The sequence below is a fragment of the Cajanus cajan genome, chromosome 4 (assembly GCF_000230855.2).
Source record: "Cajanus cajan strain Asha chromosome 4, NIPB_CcT2T_4, whole genome shotgun sequence".
NCBI classification, from domain to species: Eukaryota; Viridiplantae; Streptophyta; class Magnoliopsida; order Fabales; family Fabaceae; genus Cajanus; species Cajanus cajan.
Genome location: NC_138520.1, coordinates 2,054,271 through 2,070,695, shown reverse-complemented (window position 1 = coordinate 2,070,695; position 16,425 = coordinate 2,054,271). Strand labels below are relative to the sequence as shown.

At 28.3% G+C, this 16,425-nt stretch overlaps 2 protein-coding genes across 3 annotated transcripts; one reads left to right on the top strand and one right to left on the bottom strand.

Moving 5' to 3' along the window:
- Positions 1–300: 300 nt before the first annotated feature.
- Positions 301–681, top strand: LOC109792339 (uncharacterized). The gene is made up of 2 exons (XM_083073234.1): positions 301–324; positions 379–681. The coding sequence occupies exons 1-2, from the start codon at positions 301–303 to the stop codon at positions 679–681; spliced, it is 327 nt and encodes a 108-aa protein (XP_082929360.1).
- A 266-nt stretch (positions 682–947) lies between these two features.
- LOC114915405 (T-complex protein 1 subunit zeta 2) lies at positions 948–9,275 on the bottom strand. Of its 2 annotated transcripts, none has more exons than XR_014433591.1 (3): positions 8,730–9,275; positions 8,596–8,657; positions 948–1,121 (listed from the first exon to the last, which is right to left on the bottom strand). XR_014433591.1 is itself a non-coding variant. In XM_083073893.1 (3 exons), the coding sequence occupies exons 1-3, from the start codon at positions 8,861–8,863 to the stop codon at positions 4,620–4,622; spliced, it is 273 nt and encodes a 90-aa protein (XP_082930019.1). In that variant the 5' UTR covers positions 8,864–9,135; the 3' UTR covers positions 3,859–4,619. The 2 variants fall into 2 exon arrangements, 1 of the variants encoding a protein (XP_082930019.1); XM_083073893.1 differs by lacking the exon at positions 948–1,121 and adding an exon at positions 3,859–4,696 and having other exon boundaries at positions 8,730–9,135.
- Between the last annotated feature and the right edge of the window lie 7,150 nt (positions 9,276–16,425).

The window sequence follows — 16,425 nt, the reverse complement described above, 5'->3', positions numbered from 1 at the left end:
AGAAATTAGAAATAATAATTTTAAATTTGAAAGACTAAAAATATATTTAAATTTAAATTAAAATATATGATTTTTATTTTACAAGTTAATTTTATTGTGTAATTAAAAAAATAAAATAAAAATGATATTAAAGAAAAAGAAAATGCTTATTTATAACACTTTTAACTATTTATGCACTATGGTTTTTTCTTTTTCCTACTGTTGAGATACGATATAAACATAAATAAGTGTTGATCGTTGGTCACTTGAGACCTAAAGAAACATCGAGAGGCTGACAACTCTTGCAAGGTGTCCGCAGAGATGAAGTCCAATTTTGCTGTTATCGTAGTTTTCTCTCTTCTCCTGGTAACCTTTCTCTTATTTCGTTTCAACTTTTAGCAAATTCAAGCAGATATTAATCTTGTGTTTATCGAAGCTCTTAAAAGCGTTTTTTGTGAAAAGGTTGCCAACTTTGGTTGTGCAAGAAAAGACCTGGGAGCGTATTGGAAGAACATGATGAAGGGGCAAGCTATGCCACAAGCAATTAAAGACCTTGTTGAAGCATCAGATGCAGTCGATGCAGGGACCAAGAACCGTTTTGTTAGGGACTTTGATGTAAAGCCTAATGTCATATTATATCACACCCATGTTAAGTCCTCCAAGCAGAAGCAGAAGCTTTTTCTCAACAATAATCAAGATTGAAGCATATATATATATATATATATATATATATATATATATATATATATATATATATATATATATATATATGATGCCAGTGGTTGAACAAATATATAAAAAAGGATAGAGATAATATTATGCTGTATACTATCTTGTCTTGTTGGGTTAGTGATTAATTATCGTTTTGAATGAAGCTTATTTTGCATGCAGGAAAGCTTTTAATGTTTCCAAACCCGTATTTTTATTAGAAGCTTTAATCCTTTTTAATTAGTTACAGATATAGCTTTAATCTTTGTAGTTATATCCTTCATTTTCCTTCATCTGCTTTTGGTCCTGCTCAAATTTTAACAACAATTATGCTGTATCTTGTCACAGAATTGTTTTCTCTTCATATTCATAACCAACTTTTCGACTCCAAATTGTTGAGAATCCTCACAAAAGAAATTGTATACGTGGAGTACCTGGATGAGTTTCATAACAAAAATAATTATATATGATATCATCTTTTTTAAAATGTTAGACATACTCTTTTTAATTAGTTAATTTTAAAAAAAAAATTCAAAAGTTGATAAGTTTAGCGTTTTATTTAATAACTTTTTTTTATAAATTTTGATAAATTCTAAATTATAAGAGAGAGTATTTCAGAATGAATATGATAGAGAGTATGGTGCTTTTTCTCCTATTTCGTGCTCAAAGTAACAAACGAATGCGTTTTCATTGAAAATTTGGAAGCCATGATTAAAATGTGATCATAATTCAGAAAACTTCTTTTTACAGGAATAAAGCAAAAAACCAAACGTCATGCTATAGTAAAGTCTCTCTTGTTTTTAATTTTATTTTTTTTAATGAGAATGCAATTTAAACTTCAGAGGGCCAGTGTGGGTAACATGTCATGTTGCTGAATACGGGTATGACTAATATGAGTATTAAATACAACACGACACGTGGATACGATAATTATTTTTAGGAAATTACAGTTTATATTAATAGTGTTAATTATTTATATTGACTTGCCTATCATTACTAGTATTTAATTATCGTAGTCAAATCTGAATAGAAGTGTAGCGGTGGGATTAGATAGTTTTCGATCATAAGAAAAATATATACATTATCGTTAAATCATAAATGTAATTTTAATAATAACTATCATAAAATATATCAAAATAATTTCTGATTAGTTCTTCGAATTCAAATTATGATAATAAAATTGTATACTGTATTAGAATTAAAATATCCATATTCTACACGAGAAGATAGATATGTTTATTGGAATGCTAGTTTCCCTTTTAAATCAAACTTGATGCTGCGTGTAAAATCAACTCTCTTTCTTGTCTTCTCCCAGCTGGTGAGATATTTTACTTTTAAAAAATAAATAAATTTCTTTTCTGAATTAAAAAAAAATAACGAGATGTTTAATTGATCTATGAGATTGGTAGTTAATGTTAATTTGATAACTTCATCATCTCGTTATCTTTTTATTTAAAAAATAAAGAAGTAATCAAATTAAACATCAACTACCAATCACATAGATCGATTGATACAAAATATTTTAGTTCAGTTAATAATTTCAAACTCAAATACTAAATACATTAATTACTTTAAATATTTATAAATAAAATGAAAATAAATTAAATTAAATTTAAAAGAGAGAGAGAGAGTTTTGATGTTCATATAATATTTGTACACGACTAAAGTTGTCTTCGGTCTATAACAAAAATAAAATTAAACATGACACATTAAAATCGTCACATACTAACTTTGTCGATTATATCTAGTTTGAACATAATGCTTCCCTAAAAAAATACATGTGAACTATATATTAAACAAAATCATGTACCATAGCTTGCTCACAATACTTACGCTTAAAATAATCCTATTTACATATATATTTTTTAATTTTTAGTTTTTTGAACTTTTTATATATAAAATAAAAAATATCACAATAATTGAATAAATTATGTTATAATGATTATATTCATTTTTTAAATTTTAATTATTTGTTCCAAATTAAAATTTGTGATATACATGAAATTTTGATATATTATATGTTACTATAACTTATATTTATATTTTAATTTTGATAATATATATATATATATTATATTATAATGTTGATAAAAATTAATTTTTAGTAAAAAATATTGTGTTACATGTGACATTACATGATAATTTCTTTTATAGTGATTATATTTTTTTATAAATTATTAAACACTGTCAGTTAAATAAAAGCAAACAAAACTCCCTCACGTAACGGAAGTAAAATTAAGAGAGAAGGAGAAAAAGCGTAACTTTCTTCGCTAAATATTCACATAATTTGATTGATTCATTTAAATTCATGATCGGTTCATTTAAGTTTATGAGATCATGGTACAACAAGTAGCTAGCATTTTATAGGTAAAGTAATCTATACTTAATGGTTAAGTAATATAATAAAATATTACTACTATTATAATAAAGTAATCTAGACTTAATGGTTAAGTATTACCACGGTGCATTCAACATATATCCATGTTGAAGTGAGTGAATTTTTAAATATGAAGCTTTTTCAATAATATGATTGATTTAATAACCAACATATACCCATGTTGGTAACTTGGTATATCCCATGTCACGTCTTTTTGCTAGCACTAGCAGTCCAAATTAGAGAGCTTCGAAGTTGCAATACATTGATATACCTCTCTCTTGCTCTTCAATGGAGGTGTTGCCACCACACCCACATGAAACTACCAATTCTTTTGAAGTGACAGCTCTAGAAGATAATTGACATTGTAGCAGCCAAGGACGAGGGAAATTGAGGATTGAATACGTTCATTTTTATATGTTATACCGTGTGGTAATCGTGTTTCATAAATCATAATGTCTCAAGTCAACATAATAACATAAGCAGAAGAGAATATTCTTACTTGCTGTACAATAAGTTTTATATATATTATAACTCAACCTATACCCTAAACTAAAATTAATAACTTACGCAATAAAAATCGACATTTAAGATTATATTAATTATTAAAATAAATTATAATTAATTGATAATTAAGCTGCTAGTGTAGCTTAGTTTTGTCCTTATTATATTATTACATTAATTACGGTCATCTCCCTATATGAATAATTTTACTTTATTATAACTATTAGTAGTTATATATATATATATATATATATATATATATATATATATAAATAATTGTACCCTTTTAAATCTTCGACCGATCGAAGATTGTGGAAGGAGTCACAGACCGATCTTATAATATAAATTAGGGGACGTATTGGATTAGGATTTTAAAAGACTTTTTTAGTTGAAAAAAGTCTTGTGAATTTTAAAAGACTTTGCAGAATTTTTATGACTTTTAAGATTTTATAGGATTCTGTAAGATTTTCAATAAGGATTTTAATAGATTTTGCAAGACTTTTAAGTTAAGATTTTAATGGATTTTGCAAAACTTTGTGAACTTTACAAAATTTCATAGATTTTTGACATATAATAAGAATTCAAGATTTTTTTCATACATTCAAATTTAAAAAGAGTCAAAGGCAAAAATAAAAATAAAAACAACAATATTTGAATAAATAATAATAATAATTTTCCATAATATCATATCCTTCTAAATAGCATTCGTCCACATATTCATAGCTATAATAGTCCTTTAAGCATTAACATCTTTTCACTCTTGCTTGTGAGTTTTAATAGTAGACTCAAAATTATGATTTTCATTAACTAGCAATGTTGAAGATGAAGGTTCATCCATCACTCCAATTGAAAATTCATCAGTAGAAATGATTTGGTAGCATAGCTATGGTGCTTCTGGTAAGTGAGCCTCTGAACCATCGTTGTTGTTGATGGGAGTGAAACCCTAGAATCACAAAATCGGAAACAGGAAATTGTGTGTGCGTGTGTGAGACCAGGCTTTGTCAGGACAATGTCGGATGCACCTCGAGCTGCATCAGTTGCATCTCCACTAGCATCATCCTGTGCCATAGTCGTCCTCGCGATCATAATCGCCATCGGGTTTTGGATTTGTTGAACCAACAACAAACGACACTACAAAAAATATGGAATTTAGCGACCACCAAAATCGGTCGCTAAATTGCTAAAATCGGTTGCTATTTACCTTAGCGACAGAGTTAGCGACCGAATTTAAGTAGTCGCTAAAACCTTGGTTGCAAAGCTGTTTAACGACAGAAAAATTTTTGGTCGTTGTTTAGCGAACAAAAATTTCGGTCGCAAAATGGTTGCAATGATTTTGGTCGCTGAAGTGTATGGGACCAAATTAGTACCGAATAAATCAGTCGCTAAATCGGTCGCTAAATATTTATTTTTTATTTTATTAAATTTTATAGACGTCGCAAATTTGGTCGCTACGAACCACTCATATTTGGCATCTCAAGGATTCTATTTCACAATACTTATTTTTTAACATGTTTTGTCCTTAACTACACAATTTTTGGAAACTTCCCAGAAGATCACTCATCCCTATATTACTCCAAATCAAGCACGTTTAACTGTGATGTTTTGATGAGATAAGCTACCGAAAAGTAGATGCATGTTGTTAGTATAAGTAATACACATTAATTCATTTAAGTCATCCTCAACTTTCCAATCTCATACTTATACTATCTTTGGACCCTTCTCACTTTGATGTATCCGGACCGTTAGAAATATATAATAATATATATAATAATTATATTATATTTAATTAATCTATATTTATATATACTTACTTTTATAATTAACAGTCTACTTATTTCTATTTAAAATTAATATTATGATACAATTTAAATTATTTAGGCTAAAAACCTATTTTGGTCCCTTATAATCTTTTTTTGTTTCAATGTAGTCACATTTTTATTTTTGGTCTCAATTTAGTCCCAAACTAATTAATTGGTTTCAATTTAGTCCTAATTTAATTAATTAGTTTCAATGTGGGACTTCCGTCCAAATTTCTTTAACGGTGTTAACTCTTGAGGACGTGGATGCCACGTAGATGCATACGTGAATGCCACGTAGATAAGAATTTTTTAGGCTAAAAACCTATTTTGGTCCCTTATAATTTTTTTTTGTTTCAATGTAGTCCCACTTTTATTTTTGGTCTCAATTTAGTCTCAAACTAATTAATGGTTTCAATTTGGTCCTAAACTAATTAATTGGTTTCAATTTAGTCCCAAATTAATTAACTAATAATTGGTTTCAATAATAATTTTACTATATTTATAAATAAACTAATAATTTGATAAATATAACTTAATATACTTTTACAAAAATATAAATATATAAGATCAGATATATATTTGTAATTTATATACTTATATTTTTGTAAAAGTATATTAATATATAACAAGTTATATTTATCAAATTATTAGTTAATTTGAATAGATAAATAATTATTTAATTTGAATACATAAATAATTATTTAATTTTAAAACTATATATAAATATATATATATATATATTAAAATTATTAATTTTTAATGGGAGAAACTAAAATCATACTATTATGATATTCGAGGGACTAAAATTGTGCAATTTAAAATTGAAGGATCTACCAATATTTTTTTATTAATTTTATTAAAAAATATAATAATTTTGAAAATATTTTTTAATGGTAAAAATTTTAAAATTACTTATTTTTATAAAATATAATTGTCTTATAAATAGAGTAATAATTTTTTCTTTTTCTCTTTCTGTTTGAAGAAATATTTAAATATCACTTTATAATTTTTTGTAACTTATTTAAAATTAGAGGAATAAAATGATAAAAATTGAGAAAATAAATATAATAAAATAATTTGGACGGAAGTCCCACATTGAAACCAATTAATTAAATTAGGACCAAATTGAAACCATTAATTAGTTTGGGACTAAATTGAGACCAAAGATAAAAGTGGGACTACATTGAAACAAAAAAAGATTATAAGGGACCAAAATAAGTTTTTAGCCTAAAAAATTCTCATCTACGTGGCATCCACGTATGCATCTATGTGGCATCCACGTCCTCAAGAGTTAACACCGTTAAAGAAATTTGGACGGAAGTCCCACATTGAAACCAATTAATTAAATTAGGACTAAATTGAAACCCATTAATTAATTTGGGACTAAATTGAGACCAAAAATAAAAATGTGACTACATTGAAACAAAAAAAGATTATAAGGGACCAAAATATGTTTTTAGCCAATTATTTATTATAAATTTAAAAGTTTAATTAATAATTTATTAATTTTAAAATGAGAAGGGTTATAATAACACTGGTATAACTTTTACTAAATATTACATCGCTCAATAACTTTATATTAAATGTGAATTTTGTAAATCTAACCGTTAGATTGAAAGTTCATATCACTTTATATGTTTATATCAAGTTTTGTTAAAATTGAACAACAATTTGAAAGTAATCAAAGTGCTCATATTTTATTTGAAATATATATATATATATATATATATATATATTATGTCAATTTTGTTTTACAATAATGAAGTATCAAATCATCTTGAATTCATATAAAATTTTGTATATATGATCTAAGAGTAAAAAACTTTCAATCTAGCGGTTGAATTTATAAAATTTACATTTAATATAAAGTTATTGAGTGATGTAATACTTAGTAAAAGTTACACTGATGTTATTATAACCCTTCTCTTTTAAAATATTATTTTTATAAATTAAATTTTAACATTTTAAATAAATTATTAATTAACTTAATATTTTTATTCATCTTAAATCTAAGATATAAAATTCAAAAAATGTATTTATCCTTATTTTATTTTCTAATTATCAACCATTAATAAAATACTAATTTAAAATCTTATCTAGTTACATCATAATATTTTCATATCAAGTTTAAAACCAGATATTAGTTATACAAAAATATCAAAATTATATAGTAAATTATTAATAAGATTCTAGTTAAATAATTTAAAATAATCAATTTTATCACACAACAATAAAGAAATACTAATAATTAAGAAAATATATCTGTACTTTTTCTATTAGAAAGAGAGAGGATGTTATAATTCTTTTTTTCCTCGAGATATCACATCTCTTCTATCAATAAAAATTAAATATAAAAATTTATTTAAAACTAAAGTTATTATAAGTTAGAAATATATATTATAAATATGAATCAAAATAAATAAGAAATTTTAAAAATTCATATACTCTAATTAAGAAAATGCCTAAAAATTCAATTGTAAAAAAAAGTCTAAATATTTTTTCACATAAATAACTATTGGCATCAATTATGTAGGAGTGCATATAAATATTTTTTTTATTATAAGTTAATGTTTTGCTCTTACAAAAATAGAAAATGGGATTGATACTCAACAACAATACTATTATCACTTTTAAGCAATATATTTTTTTTAATTTTTATTTAGCGACCGAATATAGTTTCGTCGTTAATTTTAACTAATATTTAGCGATCGAATTCAATTTCATCGCTAATTTTAAATATTATTTAGCGACCAAATAGAATTTCGTCGCTAATTTTAACTAATATTTAACGACCAAATTTAATTCTGTCGCTAATTTTAACAAATATTTAGGGACCAAATTCATTTCCGTCGCTAATTTTAACTAATATTTAGTGACCGAATTCATTTCCGTCACTAATTTTAACTAATATTTAGTGATCAAATTCAATTTCATTGCTAAAAAAATCAAAATTCCTTATTTGGCAACTGAATTTAATTTGGTCGCAACGTTTTTTACAATTTAATAGCTAGTTAGTCGCTAGTTCCATCGCAACCTTTGTATTCATGAAACACAATCAAGCAACGACCGATTTTCTAGTGATAACTTATTTTGATCGTTAAATCAGTCGCTATTTGATTATTTCAAATCGATCGCTAATAACGATTTTCACCATAACGATTTTCACGTGCTCACACTCGTAGATCTCAACTAATAAGCCTAAAATAGTGATAAAAAAAGGCAAGAACTAACCATCTCTTTCAAGAGTGTTTCCATCTTTGGTAAGCTTTATATCACCAACGCCACCAACGAGCCTGATTCAAAGAGAGTGAGCGAAAACATAATAGAAAATAAAGAATGGAAAAGGTAATGAGAGAGAGAAATACATTTTGATGGTTCCCTTGCGACCGAGGTTGGTTTTGAGGACATCGTGCAAACCCTTGGCGGCATTGATGTTCATGTGAAGTGATGCGGATTTGTTCAGCACTTCAGCGTTAGGATTCGGCATTTGCAGAGACATCTTCGACGTTAGGGTTTTTAGGGGTTTCGTTTATGAGGACCATTATTTTTTTGAACACGTTTTTGGGCTTTAAACAGTAACCCACTTCTCTGGCCTATCCAACTGCTCAATCCAACATGAGTAATGTCTTATTTGATTTGATTTTAGTCTTATTTCTGTTTTTGTTGGCCACAAAAATGTCTTATTCTATTGACAAAAAAAAAAGGTCATGTTACTATTGAAAAAAAATAATATTTCTAAATTACTATTTTTTGTCACATATATGTAATTTTGTATTTTAAAGTATTCATTCTTAAATTTAATAATTATAATATTAATGTTTGATATTATTTTTATTATAAACTTTAAAATGAGTATGTTATATCAGTTTTATTAATCCTTACTCTTAATTAATGGCCGGTTAAATAATTATAAGTGGATTTTTTTTATTTAAAAGTTAAATATTTAATGTTAGCAATGTATTTTTTTTATCATGATGATTTGAAAAAAAAAATGCTATATTTACATAAACTTGGGTATATTTCCAAATCAAAGAAAAATTTACCAATATTATGTTGGTCACGAATGGAATCATGATGAAAAATCTTAACTAATATTTTAGATTCAAACTGATCTGTTGAAAAAAGTAGTTGATTAAAGAGATTTCACAAAATATAATTATTCACACTTATTCATTGAATTTATAACCCTTATTGTTACTTTCAATTATATATATATATATATATATATATATATATATATATATATATATATATATATATATATATATATCATGAATCACACTAAACTGGTTTAAGAATTATTTCAATCATATTAATAAACTAGTTCTAAAGAAAATATTTTTATAAACATGTTTAAAAACCTTACACTAGCTAAAACACTAATCAAGTATAATTAGTGAGATATTATTCACTCCTAATTTAAAAAAATAATTCTTCAAGAAGTAAATATTCGTATTTAAGAAATTGTTACAGATTTTAGATATATATTTTAAAGTTTTATTTTATTAAATTACTTTAAAATTAATTATATTTTATCATTTTTTAATAAAATAAGTGAATAATAATGAATTAACAAAAATTTTAAAATATATTTTAATCAAAAATAATTTTTGGATCAATACGGTGACTAAAAGTATTATAAAAAATAATTAAATTAAAAAATTAAATATTATAATGGTTATTTTTTTAATGATGTTAAATTAAATATTCTAATTATTTTACAGTAAATTAAAATAAAAAGATAATAAAATATGTTAATTGATGTTTCAAGTAAAATGCTTTAAAATATTATAATCAAAATAAATTCAATATTAAATCAAAAGATTATAAAAATCATAACTAAAATCATAATAAATATTCTGATATTAAATTTATTATATATTAAAATTACTTAAATATTTGTATCAAATAAACTGATACAGATTTTATATTTTATTTACTATGTTTTATAATCAAATGAAATCTAATATTAAATCAAAAGATTATAAAAAAAATTATAACTAAAATCATAATAAATATTTTGATACTAAATTTTTAAAATATATTTTAATTAAAAATATATATTTTGGTGAATACGATGGTTAAAAGTATTTTTATAAATAATTATATTAAAAATAAATTTTAAAATCTTATAATGGTGTTTTTTAATGATGTTAAGTTAAATATTCTAAAGATTTTAGAATAAATTAATATTATTTACAGAAAAAATTTTGTAGGTAATATTCCATAAATAACTAACATTATCTAGAGAAAAAATTTCGTAGATAACTAAACATTATCTATAGAAAAAATTTCGTAGGTAATATTCCATAGATAACTAAACATTATCTACAGAAAAATTTCATAGGTAATATTTCGTAGATAACTAAACATTATCTACAAAAAAAAAAATTGTAAGTAATATTTTATAGATAACTAAACATTATCTACGAAAAAAATTTCATAGGTAATATTCCGTAGATAACTAAATATTATCTACGAAAAAAATTCCATAAGTAATATTCCGTAGATAACTAAATATTATTTACGGAAAAAATTCCGTAAATAATATTCCTTAAATAATAATATTTATTAATACTATTTATTTCACTTTATTATATCTTTTATTAATTACACTTAATATTTTATATTTATAGAAATTATAATTACAATAATAAGGTTTCAACTTAAAATCTTGTTTATGTCACTTCAACCTCTCAGTGTTGATATTAATGGCTTATATTAATATTCTAATTTAGTTTCGTATATTTGGATTTAATTGAACGTCGATTTTAATCTTGGTTGAATTCCATATTTCAATGTTTTTATTTATATTTTTTTCTCTTTGTTTAGGTTATAATTTTGGCTCTAAATTGTGATCGAGGGGATCATGGTGTCTATGAAAGCATAAAAAAGAATATTTTCATGAAGAAGTCATGTCCTAATTCGGTTTAGATCATGGAAAAATTTGAACTTAAAATGGAAGACATTGACCTAGTCACTGGTGCGATATTTTGAAGATATATTTAAGTTGCAGGGTTGAAATGACATAAGATTGACGCAAAATAATATTCGCATTATCACAGGGAGAGTTGAGTGCAAAAAGTACCAGCAAGAATTTGAGATGAGTCTTGATCTACAGGAGAAAGTGTCTAAATTACGAGAATTCATTGAGAGAGAAAGTGAGACCTTGTAATATGGGATCATAGACACAGGTGCTTCTAGCCACATGACAGGAAACTTGAGTTTATTATGTGGGCTGAGAGACGTAGTTGAGTGTCCAGTGAGACTTCCAGATCGAAAACAACTAATGGAAAATAAAGAAGGGACAGTGACACTTGATGGAGGATTGAAAGTGGAAAATGTGCTTTATGTGCCAACATTGAGTTGCAACTTGTTGTCTATTTCTCAATTGATAAATGAAACAAATTGTGTTGTCTATTTCACTAACAACTTATGTGTTATGCAGGATTGCACTTCGAAGATGGTGATTGGAGTGAGTGAACAACGAGATGAGCTTTACTTCTTTAAAGGAATCCGAAGTGAGAAAGTAAATAAAGCTAATGGAACTTGCGAACTTAATCTGTGGCATCAACGCATGGGGCACCCTTCTTTCAAGGTCACTAAATTAGCTTCCAACATGAGGTGTGATAGCGGTAATTTGAAGAACAAACCATGTGATGTATGTTTACGGGCTAAGCAAGCTAGAGATGTCTTTCCATCAAGTACAAATAATGCTGGTGGTAGTTTTGAATTAATACACTGTGATTTGTAGGGGTCCTATATCTTCTTGTGGTGCTTCATATTTTTTTGACAATAATGGATGATTTTTCTCGTGCTATTTGGATTTATTTGATTTCTGATAAAAGGGAAGTGTCACGTACATTGCTGAATTTCTTTGCATTAATAGAAAGACAATTTGGTAAACAGATTAAAGTGCTACGTAGCGATAATGGTACTGAATTTACTTGTTTGAGAAACTACTTTCATGAACATGGGATAGTATTTCAAACATCTTGTCCAGGAATCCCACAACAAAACGGAAGAGTAGAAAGAAAGCATAGACACATTCTTAATGTTGCTCGTGCTCTACGATTTCAAGGTAATCTCCCTATTTCTTTTTGGGGGTGAGTGTGTCTTAACAGCTGGATACTTGATTAATCGTACCCCCACTCCAGTGTTGTCTAGAAAAACACCATATGAGATGTTGCATGGTCTAGCCCCCATATATGATCATTTAAAAGTTTTTGGTTGTTTATGCTACACACACAACTTGGATAGACATGGTGATAAGTTTGCTAGTCGAAGTCGAAAGTGTATCTTTGTGGGTTACCCTTATTTATGGGAAGAAGGGTTGGAAATTATTTGATTTAGATACTCAATGCTATTTTGTGTCTCGTGATGTTGAGTTCTTTGAAACAGAGTTTCCTTTCACACATACAGCTGGGGTCAAATATGATTTATCTGTGGATTAATCGTTAATGAACGATGCATTGAATAATGATGATGTTAATGATTTGGATAATGACACAAGGATGGGAGAAAATACACTCATTGAGGTAGTTGCAAGTTCTAAAGTGAGGGGGGAACTGTTGCCTTAGACAGTGAGAGAAGTGATGAGCTCATAGAAAAAGGAAATAATCCAACTCCTAATGTTAACTCACTAGAGCTTGTTTGTCAAAGTAGTTTGGAGGAACTAGGAAGAGGTCATCGTACCAAATTTCCTTCCATGAAGCTACGTGAGTATGTAACTCACACCATAAAGAAGTTAAGTCCATCTCCAAGTCAATCCACTTCACAGTATTCTTCTGGTACTCCCTATCCTATATCTCACTATATAAGTTGTGAAAACTTCTCTGAAAAGCATTGCAGGTTTGTTGTTGCTATTCATTATGCTGAAGTAGTGCAAGATGCCAAATGGAGGCTTGCAATGCAGCAAGAAATTTATGCACTAGAAACTAATGGAACATGGTCTCTAGAAACTCTACCGGATGGGAAGAAACCTCTTGGTTGTAAATGGGTATACAAGATCAAGCATAATTCAGATGGCACGATAGAGCGATACAAGGCGAGCCTGGTTATTCTCGGGAATCATCAAAAAGAAGGGGTTGACTATACTGAGACATTTGCCCCTGTTGTCAAAATGGTTACGGTTCGCCTTGTTCTTCCTGTTGCAGCGACAAAGAAGTGGGAATTACATCAAATGGACGTCCACAATGCTTTCCTTCATGGTGATCTACATGAAGATGTCTACATGAAGCTTCCTCCAGGCTTTCATGCTTCTCAACTGAACCATGTTTGTAAATTGAAAAAGTCTTTATATAGTTTGAAGCAAGCCCCTCGTTGTTGGTTTGCCAAATTATCATCTGTTTTGATAAACTTTGGATTTCATCAATCGGGTTGTGACCACTCACTCTTTACTCTTCTTGTCCATGGAGTGCAAATAATGGTTCTGGTATATGTAGACGATTTGATCATATGTGGGAACGATTTCGCTGCAATTCAACGCTTTAAAGAATATCTTAGCAAGTGCTTTCACATGAAAGACTTGGGACATTTAAAATATTTTTTTGGGAGTAGAAGTTGCAAGGAATTCAAGTGGGATATTTTTGTGTCAGCGTAAATATGCATTAGACATCATTCAAGAAGTAGGCCTACTTGGTGCACAGCCCGTGGCTACACCTCTTGAGTAGAATCGTCAACTTGGACTAGCCACTGGACGGATCAACCTAACAAGTATCGATGCCTTATTGGGCGCCTCATATACTTGTGTTTCACCAGACCGGAATTGTCCTACTGTGTCCATACCTTGTCGCAATTCATGCAACAACCGCGTGAAGAACATTGGAATGCAACCATTTGAATTGTGAGATACCTCAAAGGAAGTCCTGGGCAAGGAATTCTCCTCAAAATCAAATCTGATTTCTAATTGCATGGATGGTGTGATTCCGACTAGGCCGGATGTCCATTAACTCGGCGTTCAACTACCGGGTGGTTTGTGTTCTTGGGTCACTCTCCTATATCTTGGAAAACCAAGAAACAACATACTGTCTCTCGTTCATTTGCTGAAGCAGAATACCGTTCTATGGCTACTACTTGTTGTGAACTTAAGTGGCATCGGAGCTTACTGGTTGATTTAGGCATTTCTCATAAAGGACCTATGCACCTCCACTTAGATAGTCAGACTATATTACATATAGCAAAAAATTCAATTTTCCATGAACGGACAAAGCATATTGAAGTGGATTGTCATTTCATTCGAAATGAGATATTCCAAAGCACCATTCAACCATCATATATTCTGACACAAGAGCAACTTGCCGACATCCTTACAAAAACCTTGGGACAACATCAATTTCAGACTCTGTTTAACAAGCTGGGCATTCGTAATCCTCATGCTCCACCTTGAAGGGGGGTAATATGGGATATGTTATACGGGTTATGCTGTCATCCACAATTCTTGGGATTATTTCATCAATTGTAATAAATAATTTGGTGTACATTTTGTCCATTTTAATTTGGCGTACATTTTGTCCGTTTTAATTCTCATTTATTGCAGAATAATGTCAAATCATATCAAGGATATGAGGCAGATAATTTAGCTTGTAGTTTAAGATTTGTAGCTGTCATATACTTGTATATAATTACCTATTGATCAATAGAATGGGACACACGATTCTATTTTCATAACATTGTTACCTTGCGTGATAGGACACTAGCGGCTTAGCTAAATCGGAGTTGACAAAATGTTCACAATGAGGAAAAGAAAATAACATCAAACCTATTCTCAAGGACATCAAGAAAAAGGCCATTAATTGGTTGTTCTTGTTGCTCAGCCAACTGCTAAGTTCTTGTACCATTGATTAACTCAAATATTTCTGCAAGCACACCAATAACCGTCCAATTGGTGCCAAAGATCAACTGGTACCAAATTAATTGGAATAATTAATTTGGTGTACATTTTGTCCGTTTTAATTTGGCGTACATTTTGTCCGTTTTAATTTTACTTTATTGCAGAATAATGTCAAATCATATCAAAGATATGAGAGAGATAATTTAGTTTTGTAGATTAAGATCTGTAGCTATCATATACTTGTATATAATTACCTATTGATCAATAGAATGGGACACACGATTCTATTTTCAAAACTTTGTTACCTTGCGTGATAGGGCACTAGCCACTTGGCTAAATTCGGAGTTTTGCCAAAATGTTCACAATAAGGAAAAGAAAATAACATCAAACCTATTGTCAAGGACATCAAGAAAAAGACCATTAATTCGTTGTTCTTGTTGCTCAGCCTACAGCTAAGTAGTTGCACCATTGATCAACTCAAATATTTCTGCAAGCACACCAATAACCGTCTAACAGGTGCCAAAGATCAATTGGCACCAAATTAATTGGAATAATTAATTTGGTGTACATTTTGTTCGTTTTAATTTGGCGTACATTTTGTCCATTTTAATTCTCTTTTATAGCATAATAATGTCAAATCATATCAAGGATATGAGGGAGATAATTTAGCTTGTAGTTTAAGATCTGTAGCTGTCATATACTTGTATATAATTACCTATTAATCAATAGAATGGGACACACAATTCTATTTTCATAACTTTGTTACCTTGCGTGATAGGGCACTAGCGGCTTGGCTAAATCCGGAGTTGCCAAAATGTTCACAATGACGAAAAGAAAATAGCATCAAACCTATTCTCAAAGACATCAAGAAAAAGGCCATTAATTGGTTGTTCTTGTTGCTCAGCCAACTGCTAAGTTCTTGCACCATTGATCAACTCAAATATTTCTGCAAGCACACCAATAACCGTCCAACTGGTACCAAAGATCAACTGGTACCAAATTAATTAGAATAATTAATTTGGTGTACATTTTGTCCATTTTAATTTGGCGTACATTTTGTCCGTTTTAATTCTTCTTTATCGCAGAATAATGTCAAATCATATCAAGGATATGAGGGAGATAATTTAGCTTGTAGTTTAAGATCTGTAGCTGTCATATACTTGTATATAATTACCTATTGATCAATAGAATGGGACACACGATTGTATTTTCATAACTTTGTTATCTTG

Coding starts and splice junctions, on each gene's coding strand:
- LOC109792339 (XM_083073234.1), top strand. CDS start 301: ATGAAGTCCAATTTTGCTGTTATC. Junction 325..378: donor AGTCCAATTTTGCTGTTATC/GTAGTTTTCTCT, acceptor TTCAACTTTTAG/CAAATTCAAGCAGATATTAA.
- LOC114915405 (XM_083073893.1), bottom strand. CDS start 8,863: ATGTCTCTGCAAATGCCGAATCCTAACGCTGAAGTGCTGAACAAATCC. Junction 8,658..8,729: donor CGCAAGGGAACCATCAAAAT/GTATTTCTCTCT, acceptor TCTTTGAATCAG/GCTCGTTGGTGGCGTTGGTG. Junction 4,697..8,595: donor AAACACTCTTGAAAGAGATG/GTTAGTTCTTGC, acceptor TATTTTTTGTAG/TGTCGTTTGTTGTTGGTTCA.